We start from the raw sequence: 18234 nt of genomic DNA on the forward strand, positions 1-18234 counted from the left end.
TTTCATGTGTAGTGTGGAGGGGTCTGCAACTACATTTCAGTGTGCTGTACTGTATTGTATAACTAATATAAAATATTAAAAACAACTTTGAAAAAGAAAAAAAACTAAATCTAAACATAGTTCATGTGAAATAAATGAAAAGAAAATATAATAACATGCATTGTTTATGTAGAGGGGTCAACTAAAAAAAACTTGTCCTCTGTTTCGGGCATCAAACCCGTGAACTTCCAGTCTCACTGCTTCACTGTATGCAGCTCTACAGTTTTAGCCTCTGTCAAACTGCAGCTCCACGTCAGTCGACACAGAAAGCTAAAGACTCTTCACCGCTCGCTGCACACAGGGCTGTTTGCTCCACGTCGCTGCCCAATTTCTCCTACACACACAACTGGACTGTGTGTGTCCTACAAACACTGACGCCCCATCACACAAACACACACACACACACACACACACACACACACACACACACACACACATCCGCTCTGTTACCAAGACAGGAATCTGTGTCAGCCAGTTTGTCCGTCCACAATGGATCTCTTTCATCAGAGAGAAGACCCACAAACATTTGTACTGAACCGTCTGATAATAACTCACAGCTACAAGTTATTTTAACTGTGCAATGTCTCTGCCTCTTCATCTTCAACAAAACCAAGACTCAAACTGCCAGAACGAGGGACAAGACACACACCTGTGCTGCAACTTAAAGGTGCCCTGCAGAGTTTCTTGAAGACAAACAAAAGCTATGTTAACATTCTGTGCTCACCGCCAGTACAGTTCACCAGAACTCTTCGGGTGTATCTCTGAGGTCTAACAAATGTATTAAATGCATTTTCTTCCTCCTACAAGATTAGCAATGCTGATATGTAAAGTATATTATGCCCTGCATTGTTTACATTCATGTTTACTTGCTACCTGTCTTCTTCTTCTTCTTCTTCCCTGCCTATGTTGGTACATACCTGCATATATTAACTTACTACCACCACCTGTAGATAAGTGGAAACGTGCGAAACCAGGCATCCTGATCTGATGCCCGTATCACCTTAACCGGCCCTTTAAGATGCTGTGCAAAGCTACCTCGCCTGGTATGGGGACACTAGAGGCCCCCTCTGGACCCAGACCTGGGAGTGGGGAGCTTGCCAGCGAGCGTCTGGTGACCGGGCCTTGGACCACGTTGCCCGGTCAGGTTCAGCCTGAGTGAATAACATGGAGCCGCCACCCTGTGGGCCTACCACCTGCAAGGACTGGCATTGGGAATGGGTGTGTTGTGTGCTGGGTGGCAGGCAGGGGGGCTGTACATCTTTGTGCATGAGATAAACAAAACATGGTGCCACTTAAAGAAAAACAGATCCACAGCACTACAACACTGCTATTTTGTTCAGTACTAACACTATCCAGAACGTTTCCAACAACACCCAGAGAAATCTCTATCAGATGCCGTCTGTGTCATTTGGTTGTCAGCGCTTTTCAGTGGCATCATATCCCCACTGCGCATGTGTCAGGGTTATGTTTGTCCTCCAGATGCTGTTATGAATTGACTTTTTATCCAGCTTTAAGAAATATTTTTGAAAAACAGATCTTGAAGAAACCTCTGCAGATAACTCGCCTCCTGAACGATGAACACTGAAGGAATCCTAACTGGGAGAAACTGACTCTTATGACAACACCACTCTGTGTTTTGTTATTGTTTCGACTGTTATCTTAGTGACACAGAATCACATATTGTACGTTTAAGAGAGAAAAACAAATGTTTATTTGTATCTAGAAGTCAAAATCTGCTACACTGTGATCTGTAGTTTTCAGCATCTATGTTTTGTTGTTGTTTTGAAAGAGACCTCCAGCAACATAAAATTACATACTGTACATTTAAGAGACAAAACATTTGTATCTATAAATTACAACCTCTCCTGACACCAAAAGTATACACTACAGTAAGCCCTCAAGTTTTTATAGTGGACTCTTCCAGAGGAGTTATTAGAGGAGTGTCATGACAGAGTAGACTAAACCTGTGTTGTGAGCTAATTTGACAGTTTAATCACTCTAAAGCACTTTGTTCTACAGCAACAAGGCTCGACTTGACAAGACAGTGAGAAGTTCCTGGTTATTTTTCCTCCTCTCTGTAATTGATAATGTTCTCTAACTGTAAATGACTCCCAAAATAACAGCAGTGGCTGTAGATGTGCACTGGGAGCAGGCTGGTGCTAAATTAGATGCTGGGTACAACAGTAGCCTTGGTGAGCTCTGCAGGGAACAATGTGGGAGTGAGTCTAAGTAAACTCTACAGTTAGTTCAGACTCCAGAGGAAGGACTTGCACTTACTTGTGCTACATGCTAACGCCAGACTGAGCCTTGAATAAAAGAGATCAGGCTTAATATGTATGTGTAGGTGTGTCTGTTGTGTGTCTCAGGAGACAAGCGGCATTAAAGATTAGCCAAATGCTGACGTTCAACAACACAACAACATAACATCGCACCTCTCAGACACTGCAGCTAATCCCATTCAGACAGCTGAGCTCTAATTTTCTGTCCGCACTGTGAACACTGCACAGGTGGAGGCAACAGAAGGACAGTCGTGTGTGTGCGTCTGCGTGTGTCACAGGTGAATGATAAGTATGCTAGCAGCGGTGGTATCTGCCACCAGCATGCTGGAACATGAGTGAGAATGAGAAAACTGACTTCGCTATGGATCGCTAATTACTGCTGCTATATCCTACAGGACAGCAGTGTGTGTGTGTGTTTGTGTGAGTATCTGGGTGCGGCTCATTGAAAGCAAGTAGGTTTGGCTGCTTACACTTGTATTACCTCCGTACCTGGTGGAGGTGTGCAGACGCTGACAAAAGAAATAAGCAGCATAAAAGTCAACAGAGAGCTACCGTTCACAACAACTTGCTTTATACAAACCAGAAAACTCAGCAACAATTTCACAACAAACTACTGTGATGGTCGACGACATTCAAACACCAACAGCACTGCATTACAAGAGCTGGGGCCTGTTCATTAAAAACAACAGTATTTATTCTAGTATTTCTAATATGTTCGTAATGACAACACCAATGCTGCCTCAGCTAAAAACTCACTGTACAGAAGACATGCAGATGTACAGAAGACATGCAGATGTACAAGTCAAGACAAACTATAACAGCACCGAGCCACCTCTCTCATGGTACTAACACCAGGTCTAGTTTCTGCCTGAATTTAGTTATAACGTTGTACACTACGGTTGCACGATGTGAGGAAAATCTAAGATGTGCAATAATGTTGTTCAATTGATGCCGATATGACTATGACAAATAAACAGCTATACAGGTCTTTCTGCTTTAACAGGTACACTGCTAACATCCCAAACACTGAATAGCCTATATCGACTGAATAAAGAAATACAATATTTTGCACATGCATATTCTACTTGCCAAAGTGTATGCATATTGGGTATGACTTTAGTGATTAATTAATAAAAATGCAGCAGTAAAACAACTGGAAAAAGGTACCTGAGCACCTGTTGTTCAAGAATATCGTGGATTTTGCTGAGAACATTTTTTTATATACAACTTTTAAAATCTGCCTATGCAGAAAGTAATATGTTATTGTTATGATTTTAGCATCTAATTCTTAAAAATGCTGCAATAAAAAACAAGAAAGTAATGACAGATGTAGGCCTTCATATTTCAACAAAGGCATCTTCATGGCCATTCAAGTATACCAGTAGATTAGTGAGTTTACAAGGTGCACTTGAATGCACCATGAAGTCCCTGTTCCTGTGTGAGTGTCACACTCACACTATATAGTGCGCCAGAAAAAGATTTAGTATGTCCCAATACATAGTATGTCAAATGCAGTATGCCAAAAATACCAGGATGTTCTACTACATCCGATCCGGTCCTACTACATCCAGTGATTGGCGTTTGTTTTATCGACAAGGTAATGGATATAAAAGCAAGAGCTTCAAAATTAAGGGCGTAATGTTATGAGAAAGTAGTATGTCCCGATTGTGTGCATACTGCATGCAACAGTATGTACTTTTTAAGGGGAGCTGCAGGACGTACTAAAAGTAAAAAGAAAAAGTATGCAATTCGGAACGCACTCAAAGACAGATCCTACGGGACAGACGCAGCACGACCAAAAATGACACCAAAATAAAACATTTTTGATTTCATGACAAATCATTTCAGTACCCACCAGTGTGGCTCAAAGCCTTCTGAGATTTACTCTAAATGGAAAATATACCACATTCTGCACTTTTTTGGACCGGTGTAAATAAAATTATTTTTTCTATTCACCTTGTCTCTGGTAGTCTTCTGCGTATGTTGACTGCGCATGTTCATACTGCAAAGACAATGAAATTATGATTTATCGTTAAGCACATAAAGAGCTGGTTATAGGGTATCAACTGTCTTGAGTCACGACAGTCCCATAAACTGTGACGTGTATAGTTTCAGTCTGAGTGTACCCGCCACAGTTCACTGGACTGGCATGACTCAACTGGTACTGAATACTTAAACTAGGGATAGGGAGGTGGTCTCGGTCCCTGGAAATACCGATATTAATCACTAATATTTTGTTATTATTTCCTCCATGGGCCCTAAGAGGAGGTAGAAGGTCAGACGGTTAGTTAAAAGTGCTGTTTGGTTTGTGTCCATGAGACCCCCATCATCTCTCCCATGGCTCTGTGTGTGAGCTTTTCTGTGTGTTTACATTCCACAAACACTGATCATGAACTTGGGTTCAATCCCCTCTGCTTAACCACCCACAGTCTACATGGACACGCATACGCCACCCCAGGCCTTAGACCATCCTGGAGGTCAAGGACCTCCTGGAGCTCTAGGCAGTATGGTCAGAGTGCAGAGAGGGGAAAGGAGAGTTTGTACAAGACATAAGAGCCAATGTGATGATCTAAAGGTGATCAATTATCATGTGAGAGAGGATCTGAAGATGATGGATCTGTTAAGGACAGGCTGCCATTTCTAGAAACTCACACATGAACTTGGATGGTAATAAAAAAGTGTCTACTCTTTCATTCTTTCATTTTTAAACAATCCATATGCCTGTTAGTTTTGCTGGTTTGTCATTAAGGAGGTTTCAGATAAATGCTGTCTGTCTCTCATCCTCTACCCTATTTCTAGGACTCACATTTAGAAGAGGCCAAAGTTTTATCAAGATGTTGAAAATACTGCAGATTCAACAGAACACGAAACCACTTTTTTTCCACTTCACAATATACAGTCATAATAAAATAAAGTTATTAACAAGCCATCCAAATACCCTTAGTTTATGACAGTAAAAACACAACTCATAATTTGCTGAGTACTTAATAAATTACAAAATGACCAAGTAACGTAACACTGCTGCTGCTCCCTTTTATTGAGCTGTAAAACACACCGCAGCAACATCTTGATGAATGTTAAACATAATTCACTGACTTGTCATTTTAGAGGCGAAATGCAGATTTGGCAGCAAGTAGCGAGGATTGAGATGTCCAGTTTAAGGATGAGTTTGACATTCTGGGAAATAAACTTACACTTTCTTGCCAAGAGTTAAATAAGAAGACTGATACCAGGCTCGTGTCTGTACGCTAAGCATGAAGCTACTGCCAGCAGCCAGCTCACTTAGGTTAAAGCATAGAGACAAGAAATATGGGGAAACCATCCAAAGGTAACAAAATCCACCTACCAGTACCTTGAAAGCTCATTAATTAACATGTCATATCTTGTTTGTTTAATTTGTACAAAAACCAAAGTGTAAAAAAGAGAATTTGCCATTTTGTGGGGGATTATGTCACAAACTATTTCTTGGCTTTGGCAAGATATGGTGTCTTACATAACGTTTGTACACCTCTGCTTTGGCACGGATTGACCAAATGAGATATAAGATGTTATTTCGTGAGCTTTCCATGAGCTGGAATGTGGATATTATTACTTTTGGACAGAGCCAGACTAGCCTTTTCCCCCTGTTTCCAATCTTTTTGCTAAGCTAAGCTAACTGGCTGTTGGCAGCGGATCCATAAGTGCCATACAAACTTGAAAGCATATTCAAACTTCTCTACCTCTCATCAAGAAGGTGAATAGGTGAATTTCCCAAAATATCAAACTTTTCCTTTACACATCTGCTCTCCAGGTTTTCAAGCACCCAGGTTATAAATCATCTCTCTCCTCCAGACATATACACACCGTAGTGTTTGAATTATAGAGAAAAACTGTCACTTAAAATAGTGACTCGAGCCCACAAGCTGTTTTATTTGCCCTGTATTTCTGTTACAACTTATGACGGGGCTTCTATGACCTCAGGAATCACTTAAAACTTCATCATCAGTTCTGCTTTTGTCTCAGGAATGTTTGCGTCAATACAGCCCCTGGTTTCATTTCCATTTAGTCCCTTAACCATCTAAAAGCGTCCAAAAACTACAGGTTGGTCCTCAATCCAAAGCTGGGCAGCAGACTGTCAGGCCTGAGCGACAGAGAACAGGAGGACCGTTGAAAGAGGGTGAAAGTGTTGGAAGGAACGCTGAAAGACGAGAGGAATAAGAGAGTAGACCTTGTGACGAGGGACGTGCAGGAGAACACAAACTCCGTGAGGGATGAGCCAAGTGTTGCTCGCCACCTCTGTGTGGAAAAGTAATGTGAAATAGAGACGGAAGTTTACGAGCTGAAGAGACACAGCGGGGCAGTGAGGAAGAGGAGGAGGAGGTTTGATAGCACAACAACACACAAGCATCTTCTGATGTGGTTTCTGTATCACAGAAACAGATTAAAAGGACACATGGAGCTGGTTTGTCGAGCTCACATCAATGAAGGAGAAGTGTGTACAAAATACGAATGCAGCCAAATAAATGACTCAGCTATCAAATGACATTAACAAGGGAATTCTACACCTCTACTTCTCTTTGTGCTGGTGTACAGTACTGAGGCAGGGCTGTCTCACCAGTCACTTTAGCTTGTAGGTCTGTATTTTTAAAGACTGCCCAATCTTTTGTCTGACATTTAGCCTGGTTCAAGACCTCTGATTGTTCCTCATATCTCCAACATTTTGCAGGGCCTGGTTGGAAACAACAACTCAGCCAATCAGAGTTTTAATAGTGGGATTAAATGCAGACAAAATCATCTGTCTTGGCCAAAAAATGTGGCGAGACTGTGCTATGAAAATGGCGATAAGCACCTGTATGAGCTGACTTACAAAACTTTACTTATTGAAACAACAATTCTTAAATCTGCCTTATATCTGTCATTGAAATGAACCACTCCACAAATGCTACCACAGCTTCCATGTCAGCCAACAAGAGAATTTTGACCTCATGATGGCATGAGATGAAAAGTCAGGGAATCTCAAAAAGCTTTACTGGGAGTACACTATTAGCAGTTTATATTCTACTGAAGTTTTGATGTCATGACTCTGGGTTTCTGTGTGAACCTATTCACAACTGCTGTAAATCCAAGCTGAATCCAAGATTATCAGTGCAGTTTTTCTTAAATCGTTATGGTCTGCCTTGTGTGTTTTTGCTTTAGGGCTCTACTTGCAACACAACTTAAAACCATTTTGTGGATTTAGGACATCTTTTAAAGGCCTTTATGGTTGCAAATCAGTGGTATAGCTACAGATCTGTCATCCAAACTACCACATCAAAAACCACTTGTTTCTGTTCCCAGTACAACACCATTGGCTGGGTGGATGCTACTGTCAGATAAATAACAATAAACAAAAAAATCAAAAGCTGATTCAGTCATTTCCCAATCAAAGCACAGTGTGATTTACTTCACTTTTATGTCTTAGTTTAAACTTACTTTACAGTCCATGAGCATAAAGAGGATCAGAGAGATGAAACTCTGTCAGTCATGTCAATAAAGGTATTCTAAAAAGCAATGTATAGACTCATACAACAGTAATCTCTCTCAATCATCATTAATGATCCACTAGAAGTGTGTCGCCATGTAATTATCTGCAGAGACTCTGCCCTCTGTATTTTTTTATTTTCTGCATTTTGCAGTGTTCGAGATGCTTCTTGCAGGGGAGGGTTGGGGAGGGCTGCTCTGATAACTGCAATATTGCGCACTATTGACAAGCCAACTGCAGGGAATAGCAAGTCACCGACACAACGGCTTTGCTCACTTTTTTTTCCCCTGGGAGTACCACGTATTTAAACCATGATATAAATGCCAGCTGAGCAATGCACATTTGCCACTTGCAGTTTTTTTTTTACTTGTCACCGAGCCTTGAAAAATATTCACCTTTGGGTAAAACGCTGCAGGTGCTTATCACTGTCACTTTTTAACCAAACATTCAATCACAGTGGAGGAGGGGTGGTACCCAAGAGCTCATCCGGATGAGGATGCTGGGTTTAGATAAGAGGCAGAAGTGCTGCAAAGCTCTCCCAACCCCAGAGGACTACAGCGGAGCTCCATTGGCTTTCCGTAGGGTGTACTTTTCTTTTTCTAGATTATTTTAGTAATAGCCAGTATCACTGCTAGATGAGCAGACACATATCCACACATACACACACACACACATACAAACAGACAGAGACAGAAGATCTATGCTCTATGTGTGATGAGACTAAAGCAGAGGAGCAGAATTGGGTTTAAACTACTATATCATCCCTGCAGCTTGTTCAAAACTAAAATTTTTGTTGTTACAGAAAAAGTAAAGTACCAAAAAAAGTACCATTGGGTACCAAATTCCAGGAACCAGAACCAACCAGTGCTGGTGTAAGTTCAACTGTAAATGGTACTCCAGCCCACACACAGGTGAGGTTGGGACTTTACACAAAGGTAGTGACCAAGTGCAAGACTGGCAGCAGCACACATCCAAGAGGAAGCTATGAAAAATGCGGACGAAGCACCGAAACTACACAAATATAACGAGACGAAATGTTAAGCGGACAAAGCTTGTTCCAAAATGAGAGTAAAAACAGGGTTGGCTTTTACTTTCACTTTTGCTGGCGGGTACTGAAGGTGAGGATGAGGATGAAGAGCTACGAGTTGGCCTGTTTTCTGATGGGCAGGTAGGTGCCAGTGGTTGGCTTAGCCAGCTTGCTTAAGTATCGTCTTATCCATTAAAAGTACAGTAGTTTGCAGTATTCATAAGCAGTGTAAGAAGGAGGGGCCAAGTTTGAATGTCTTGTTTACACACAGTAACCAACAGTTCCTGCACAGCAGATCTTAAATACACAATACAGAGATATCTGGATCCAATACAGGCGTGCCAAAGAGGTGGGTGATGGTAGCAGAGAGTCATGGGAGACAGAAAGAGATTCTGGTTGTTGGTTTATAGAGAAATGGGTCAGGCCAGTGAATAGGAGGAGGAGGAGGGGAGAGACCAGCTGAGGGAGGGATGAGGAGGAGGGAGTGACGGATAGAGAGGCAGGTCCAGACCTCATAAGCTCCACTGGAAAAACTCGCAGTCATTAATCTGATTAATGTACACCAACAGTTTCCCTGCAGCCAGGCTGTGTCTATATGCTCTACATATGAAGCATGTGGAGGCCTGTATGAGTTTTAGTCTGTAAGCTGCTCTACTATGTCTACATTCCAGCAGAGTATGTGAGAGTATGTACAGTAGGTAACCATCAGGGCCTGGAGGCTTCAAACATCTATAAACAGAAATGCCTTTTGAGAGACTTTTTTGCTCCAGCTGCTGTTTCTCTGCCAGCAGCTGGCTGTATATCAGAGCCTGGGAAACAGCTGTGTGCCAGAGCGCTGCTGTCCCAAATGAAAGACTCACTGTGTAAAGAAAGAAAATGATAACCATGCTCACAATGATCACAAAATGATTGCTGCTGGCAAAAATAAAGCACATTATGGGTTACTGTGAAAGCCACCCTGCTTTGTTTCGACAATCTGCCGCTTGAAAAACAACAGAGGTAAGTCAGAAGTTTGTAAATGTAGTGTTTTGCAGTGAATCACTTCTTGGATTAACTTGTCCTCAAGCTGTTTTATTAGCCTTGTTTCCATGTTACAACCCACCACACAGTGTGTGGCTCGGCTGTAACTGAAGCTGAATTAAAATGCCAACAGGAGGACTTGATTCTCACTGCTCCTCTGGCCCCGGTGTCGTCACAACTGCCAAGTTAGCACACACATGCTGAGTGAGGAGTGAAGACTATCACACTTTTCACACAGAGATTGTGCTATAGGGCGTCTACAAAGTCCCCTCTTTATGTTGTCTATGTTTTTTTACACAGAACCAAACAACTGCACCATCATGCCAACCCAGTGTGTGATTTTAGACAGCATGCCAGCATCATGACGCAGGCATGACATGTAACACAACAGCATCGACCTCTAGTGTGACAAACAACATACAGTACATGTGGGCAACGCTCTCTAAACAATAACAACAGCACACAGTAATGACAATAACTTACTGCCCCTGTTATATGGCAGCTGAGCTCGTCCTCTGCTCAGAGGATAAGAAACCCCCGGACCTCATTGTCTCCCCAATTTGTGGACATTTTCAGCTGCTGTTCGATTAGCTGCTAACTGCTTCTAGCTGCTTTTTAAGTCTCCCTACGGTGGGTTGCGTACATTATTGCACATCTTATCAAAACATCAGACCCATCCTTTTCTGCCAGCTGTCCCTTTTACACAGATGTGAATTTGGCACTGTTAGTACCTCCACCAGCAGCCTTAAGGAGAGACAACTCTGTCCCCTCATTCTGCGATTTTGCCTTATATAAAGACCAACAAGGCAGAATAACAGCACAAATTTCCCACCTTGAGCAGGCAGTGTAAAAATGGCTTATGAGAATGTAAGAAGAAAGAAATCCTTCAGCAGCTTCATATCCTGTAACAGCAACACGTTCCAGACAAAAATGTCATTAGTAAATATTGTCAGACTGCTGTCAAATACAGCAATGCAACCACACGCAAATATACTCACTACTAAATCGAAGAACAATATAAAGGTATGTTTCTGTTTGCACACTTTAAAAGCCAGAGGATGGAATAAAAAGTAATCCATTAACACTTCGAATTCTCAGTGGTCTCAACTGCTGTCCGTGAATGTTGACAAGCTTCCAGACTAAAAAAAAAGAGTCCTGCAGGGAACTTCCAGTTTGCCGATGGAGTAGTTAGACGCATGATGAAACCGCGCTCCCGGGTTAATCGCAGTTCACCCACCAAATAACTCGAAAACTTGAATTTTATTAGTGAAATGGGTAAATGAGTGGGAGAAGAAACACTAAAGGCCAAAGAAAAGAAGAAAAAATGCTGAGACCTCAAGATAAAAGTGCCTCGGCAGCAAAAGCTAGCAACACCAAAGCAGATCTAGCTAGCACCCGTAGTGAAGCCGCTGAAGGTCACAGGAGCCCCGGAACGAGCACTGACCCTGAAGATGTAATTAAGGCGATAAAGGAGCTAAAAACTGATCTCAAGGGAGACAATGAACGCCTTACACAAGAAATTAATAACTTGGGACAAGAAATCAATGGCAAACTCGACAACCTTGCCACAGAGATGCAGAGTCTGACTGACTGAGTTGGAGAAGGGGAAACCCGTGTGGAACAGGTGGAGGGATGGGCGGCGGAGGCGACCAAGGCGCTCTGCACCTGCCTGGAGCAGCAAAGAGTCCTGCAGCAGAAACTAACGGACCTTGAGTCGCTGTCCAGAAGAAACAATATACGCATCTTTGGAGTGGCAGTGGGAGAGGAAGGAAATTCGGTACCACAGTTTGTTGAGAAACTCTCATCGTTCCCTGGCAAACAAACCCCAACCCAAAGCCCCTCCGAGGCCTATTATTATAAACTTCCAGGAGTTCACAACCAAGGAGACAGTACTGAGAGAAGCTTGGAGAAAGGGTAAGATCCAGCTGTATTAACTTGCTGCTTCTTAGCACTTTTGTCTTATTTATGTCTCATTAAAACAGTCATACACACAATCTCGTCCAACTTCTGTACGTGCACGTTGCTTTGGTGTTCTCATGCACAAAATAGTGCTGCCACGAACGATTATTTTCATTGTCGACTAATCTGTCGATTATTTCTTCGATTAGTCGACTAATCATTTCATCGAAAAATGTGTTAAAATATTGAAAAATGTCGGCCTGTCTCGTCCAAACCCCAAAATTACGTCATCTAATGTCTTCTTTCATATTCACGCCAAAGGGTTTTAGTTCACTGTCATGGGAGAGTGTGTAAAGCTGCCAATATCTGAACATAAGAAGCTGTTAGAAGAGAATTTTGATTAAACCGATTAGTCGACTACTAAAATAGTCACCGATTATTTTAATAGTCGATTAGTCATCGATTAGTCGACTAATCGTGGCAGCCCTAGCACAAAATGCAGCGAAACACCTTCTTATCAACTGGTATTGCTAACAATGGCCAGCCTGGCTGGGACTGGTATTGCAAAAAAAAAAAAAAAAAAAAATCTTGGTTTTCTGACTTGTTGTCGTGGAATGTGGTCAACTCAGGTGTGACACCATTCCCAGGTCTGACCTCTGACTTCTGATGTAAATGGAACGCAGCAAGAAAGCAAAAATATTTTCCACATTTCTAATTATTCCTTTCACTAAATTGAAGTTAATTTAGAAATATAAAGGTCACAAAAGAACCACACGACATTTTGATTTGTCACAGTACAACTGGATTGAAATTAGTCCAATCAAACAACATTAAAGACAACAGCATGTGATAATGTTTGTGGCTTGGGAAAGATGTCATTTAAAGGACAACAGGTGACTGACTCTTAGTCACTCAGACATGAACTTCTCTCACAGCACAAAACTCCCCAAGGTGTCACTGCTTTTGCCTCTGATTTTCAGACCAGAAGAACACTGCAGCTGTTCTGTTTCTTAAACTTTACACCCAAATGTGTGTCAAAGTAAATATGAGAAGAGAAATACAATAGGTAGTGCATTATATTATATCTTTAACAATGATTTTAAACTGTTTTTTACAATGTTCAGACATTTTGTGTCAAGTGGCAAGTCATGTGAAAAGTTAGAAAATCCTCTTACTTCATGGGCTGATCTGATAAGTATCTGGTCAGGCTCAATCACATTTCAAAATATAAACTCAAGAGATATCATCTGTGAGGCTGCAAAGATACCATCGACTTACTCAGCAAATCAAAATACTGAAAAGACTAAAAGTAGCTGTAGAAAGTAGCAGGCTTAAACAGCTGTGTGGGTGTCACCATAAACCAGTGATGAAATGTGGAGTACTTTTACTCAAGTACTGTACTTAAGTGAAAATTCAAAGGTACTTGTACTTATGGTGCTTGGGTGTTTCCATTTTCTGCTACTTTATACTTCTACTCCACTAAATGTCATGGGCCAGTATTGTACTTTTTACTCCACTACATTTAATTAACAGCTTTAGCTACCAGTTACTTTCAGATTTATGATTAAGATTTTATATTAAAAAAGCACAAAATGTGAGAAAAGTCCAAAAACAGAAAATAAATTTGTGTATCATAAGTTTGTTTCTTCTTCTTCTTTCGGCCTTGCGGAGTCAATGTTGATTTGAGTTTCCATTACCAATTTAAAAATGTACATGATGGACTATATTTCTGGAGTCGGATTAAGGTGTACCCGACCACCTTCAAGCAGGTTGTGATGATGTTAAATAGGCATCCTTACTCAGGAAACTTTCGGTGTCAACATTCAGTGGTGACTGAGAAAAATATCTAAATATTTAAACTCTAAAATACAGTGCAGTAGAAGTATAACATAGGATCAAATCAAAATACTCATACGAAGTGGTAAATGTACTTAGTTATTTTCCAGCACTGGTGTTAGGAGCATAGTTAGCATGATTACAAACAGCAACAGCACACAAACCACATGTTGCACAGGCTCAAAACAACGCAGGCAGGCAGGCCCAGAGTGACAGCAGAACTTACCTTATCAGAGACGAAAACAGAGACGGACAGATGTCCAAACAGAAGACAGTCTTTGTCTCCACGGGCCTGAGAGACAAAAAAAGGGACAGACGGAGAGAGGAAGGTCCGTTGGGAGCAGATGCAACAGCAAAGGGAAAACACACAGAGAAGTTTGTTAGACAGCAGAGCAGCATGCAGTTAGATCCCAGCAGTGTTTTGATGGGGCTGGACGAGCTGCCCGTTATATGGCTCGGTGTTGGATGGAAGGTGGCACATTCTGGGTGTCGTGGTGAAATGCCACACATGGAGCCTGTAGTGGACGAATAATGAAACAGCCAGTGGACCAGCGGCCCCCTATAAGAGGAGGTCAGAGCAGTTAGCTCACACCTCTAAAATTACCTGCCTGGGCAATGAGTTGGGAAGGGAGTGTCAGGCTTTAAAAGAGACCGCACCAGTGATTTTTCCATGAGCTGATTAACTACAAATCACTTTAAAGTACTTTTGATCACATAAAGTGAAACATCATATCATTTAGATTTAAACTACAATAACAAAAGGCCTTTTTTTTTAGACATTCAAGTTATATTTAAAGGATTAAAAATTCCACTGGAAGCGAAACTTTGGCATTTTTTGATCCTGGACCCTAATTTCCCATGTTTTGTGTCTGAGTTACTCATGTAGACAACAGTTTTTGAAACTGGTCCTGCAAACAGGCTGCAATTTAATCCCAATGGGCAATTGTGCACCGTCCATTAGAAGTGCTTGTTTTTGCCACTGACAGACTCAGAAATAAAAGATTTTCTTTACCCTTCACTGAGCCAGTCTGTTTTGTGTCCAAGTCTTCCTAAAGGAAAAGTCTTCTTCTGAAATCTTGCAGACTTTTCCAAACTGACAAAATCAGCTAAATATTCAGCCATGACACTAAATTTTTTTCCGATAACACTAAAGCCAAGTCCAGACCAAAGATTTGCGACAAAACAAAACCGTTTTAGAACGTTGCAGAGAAAAGTTGCAGCTGTGTGAACTGGCCAGTCTGAGCTCGACTCAAGCCAGCTGATGGTGTCACCTACAACTCAGCTGGTCAAATCACCGGTGGCTGGTTTTAGAACATAAGGCATGTCACCTGTTTATACAGCCAGTCAGCTTGTAGTGAAGTTCGATGGTCAAGTCCAAATGACCACAGACGGTGTGTTAGCTTGCTGCGGCAGGTGCTCCGTACCTACTGAGCACTCTGAGCACTGTTGTCGTCCTCACAGTGTGGCGGTGTCGGATGGTGGGTCGCTGCTGCTGCTCGCTGTATGTGCTTATGCTCCCCCACGCACGCACATTCTCATTGACTAACTCATTGGCGCTGCTTACTTACATTATTGTGGCGTTTTTATTATGAATACAGTCCACCTGATGTTCTTGTTGCTGTTTCATCACTACTACAAATGCAACTGTGGCCAGTATGTCACTATCACTATCCTCATTCATATTTTAAGAAGCTACAAATTATATTCAGCCACAGAAAAAGCCTGAAAAGCTGTAAATCAGAACGGAGGTACAGAGAGTTGTTGCATAGAGATGATACACCATCTCATCTAGTTGCATTGGTGTGAACCAGCAGATTTTTATAAGGTTGCAGAACGGCGCATTGCATGTAGTTGCATGTCACCTCGCCTCGTTGTGAAATCAAAAGCAAACTCTTCCCAGCATTCCTTTCTCCAGCTCTCAATAATGTTTCCACTGTTGTTTTTCCTGCAACAAGTCACCTCTTGTGAGATTTCAGAATGATACTTCTCCTTTAGCGAGACTTGGTCACAATAAAAAACAGACCAGTGAGAGGTAAGAGGTTCTCGGCAGGGTCTTTTCTGTAATGTTTGAGACGCATCTAACAATTTGAGCCTGTCAATGGCAAAAACAAGGACCTTTAATGGACGTAAATTGACAGTGCACAGTTGCCTGTAGAGATTACGCTGCAGCCTTTTTTCGATGTGGCCACAGCAGTCTCTCTCAATACTGGACCAATTTCAAAAAAGACACAAAAACGTGGGAAAACAGAGTCCAGGTTGAAAAATACTGACGTTTCCCTTTAACTTAAAACCCAGGTGAGAGCTGAACAGTGCCTCAACCTCCTGGTAAACCAAGACTGCTCATCTGAGTCTGACCCATTGTGATGATTGGATAACTGCTCAAATTTGACACCAGTTTCACTTTTGAATGTTTCACGCACCAGTGCCAAGAGCCGAGAGCCCAACCCTTTTCACTTTGAACACAAACAATAAATTCAATTGGTTAGTAATGAACATCAAATAATGCCAAACCACATACAAGCTGCTTCATGACACGAGGTTAGATATTAGAGAAACAGTGAGAGCGTGGCATGAAGACAGGCCTGTTCAAAGAAAACCAAAAGCAGAGCAACATCCTTCATGTTAATGCCTCGTTCACAGCAGTAATGCAGTTTTGTGACTGATGGTGATTCATTATATTGCTGCATCAACCTGCTGAAAATCAGGAATCATGTTTCATAACGTAATTCTGCTAACTTTAATTTTTTTGTCTTCTTGAGTATCACATTATTGAAGGTATCTGTACTGTTGTAAAACATGCAGCGACATTTGAACTTTAAGTTTTGAATCAGATCTTTTAAGCAATTAGGCTATTCAACATTTCACACTCCCACTCATGTGATGATCTCATTCTTGTAACGTCTGACAGCCCGAGGCTCTGACAACAAACCATGTGACAGCTCCCTGGAAGAGGCGAGGACAGAAGGCAAACCGAAAGCAGATCACAAACAGAGAGGCGGAGTACAGCAGACTGAAAGAAAAAAGGACAACTCAGCCCTGTTCCCACACACACAGCTGTTCTCCCAGCTCATTTTTAACCAGGACCACATCACTGAGGCCATGTTGGGCCGGAACACGCCTCCACACCAGCTTCCCTAGCTCTGCAAAAAGCGCTGCAGCTTGAAAACCTTGGGATGCTGGCTGGGGCTGGCTTGGCACAATCTGTTGCACGTTGCAAAGATTAACCCAGAACCTGCTTCACCTGCTGTTCACATTTGACTCCACTGTGAGTGCATGAAGCCTCGCTGTTTAAAATGCAACACAAAAGGATTCACATTCTCTGACTAAATACAGCTTTAACAAAAAGATCCTGACTGCAGGTTTATTAAAAATAGAGCTGGAACAATTGGTTGATTAACAAATTAAATCTGCAACTACTTCGTTAAATCTTTTAAATTGTTTTTCAAGCAAAAATGCCAAATGATGGTTACAGCTTCTTAAATGTGAGGATTTGGTGCTTTTCCTTTACATTATAGTATGCTGAATATCTTTGAGACAGTTGATCTGACAAAAGCAAAAGCCAGTTTTATTGACACTCTTCAGTTTTTGACGTCTGGTGTCACTTTCTCAAGGTTAAATTAAAGTTAAAAGCATGAGCAGATACCTTAGCCAACCAGAGGACAGCTGTCAGACTGGGTGGGAGTTCACATTCTGCGTTGACATATTTCATGTTTGCATGAAATTCCACTTGCTTGGCAGGATCTGAAGCCTGAAGCTGGGGGAAAGTTTCAGCCTGCCTGCCCCGCCCCTCCATGGACTCTACTATAATACTGCTGCTTGCCAAGGACTCCCAAAACTCCCCCATGTGATTTCTACCAGCCAACAGACCGCAAGCCACACATATGTGTTTTTATATCTAATATAAATTGATTGACATGAGTGATAGAGAAAGGTTACTCGAAGTGTCACACCCACAAATAATTATCCCCCAACTCATTCCCACGCATTTTAATAACCTTTGCATTAACTGCGTTTATTTGCAATTATGCAAAAAAACAAACAGCTTGACTGTAAGCTCAACGGTACCCTGCGACAAACCGACAATTTAAGTGACTATATTCAGCCAAATAACAACGATATGCAGGGGCTGTGCCTCAGCCAGTTTGTTTTGTAATTTTTCTGCCCTCAACTTAACAAAAAATACTTTAAAAACTGTACATTCTGTATACTTTTTTATTCCTTCTATGCGCAAAATTTGAATATTGATGTTTCTATTATTTATGTATTTGGATAACAGAAAGTTAATAGCAGTCTACTCTGTACAGACTTGAGCAGCGACCTATGCTAAGCTAGCAGCCACACCTTTAAAGCTAACATCATAATCAGAGACCATTAATTAACTTAGATTGCTCATTTTAAAGTCATTTCCTGTATCTGTGTCACGTCTGTGTCGCATTTTGATAATAGTATGACTTTAACATATCAGATAAATAGATAGGTTAGCACTGTCACCTCACAGTAAGAGGGTTGCTGGCTCGGATCCAGGGTAGGTGTTCGAATTTGCATGTTCTCCTCGAATGGGTTTTCTCCGGGTACTCCGGCTTCCTCCCACAGTCCAAAGACATGCAGGTTAACTGGTGACTCTAAATCCAAAT

At 41.6% G+C, this 18234-nt stretch overlaps 1 protein-coding gene across 7 annotated transcripts in view; it reads right to left on the reverse strand.

The window, feature by feature from the left end:
- The window catches only part of pacsin3 (protein kinase C and casein kinase substrate in neurons 3), a 44740-nt gene that overhangs the window by 24377 nt on the left and 2129 nt on the right, over positions 1-18234 (reverse strand). The window contains exons 2-4 of one of the 7 annotated variants that reach the window (XM_050047203.1): positions 18097-18222; positions 13827-13892; positions 4275-4320 (exon numbers count right to left, since the gene is read on the reverse strand). The exons of 1 other annotated variant lie outside the window; for it this stretch is intronic. In XM_050047203.1, the coding sequence (XP_049903160.1) occupies positions 4275-4320; positions 13827-13892; positions 18097-18204 (220 nt within the window). In that variant the 5' untranslated portion in view covers positions 18205-18222. Of the gene's footprint in view, positions 1-4274; positions 4321-13826; positions 13893-18091; positions 18223-18234 lie in introns of those variants that run through there. 5 more of the 7 variants (XM_050047214.1, XM_050047250.1, XM_050047233.1 and 2 more) reach the window with 5 other exon arrangements.

This window comes from Epinephelus moara, chromosome 1 (assembly GCF_006386435.1).
Source record: "Epinephelus moara isolate mb chromosome 1, YSFRI_EMoa_1.0, whole genome shotgun sequence".
Taxonomy (NCBI): domain Eukaryota; kingdom Metazoa; phylum Chordata; class Actinopteri; order Perciformes; family Serranidae; genus Epinephelus; species Epinephelus moara.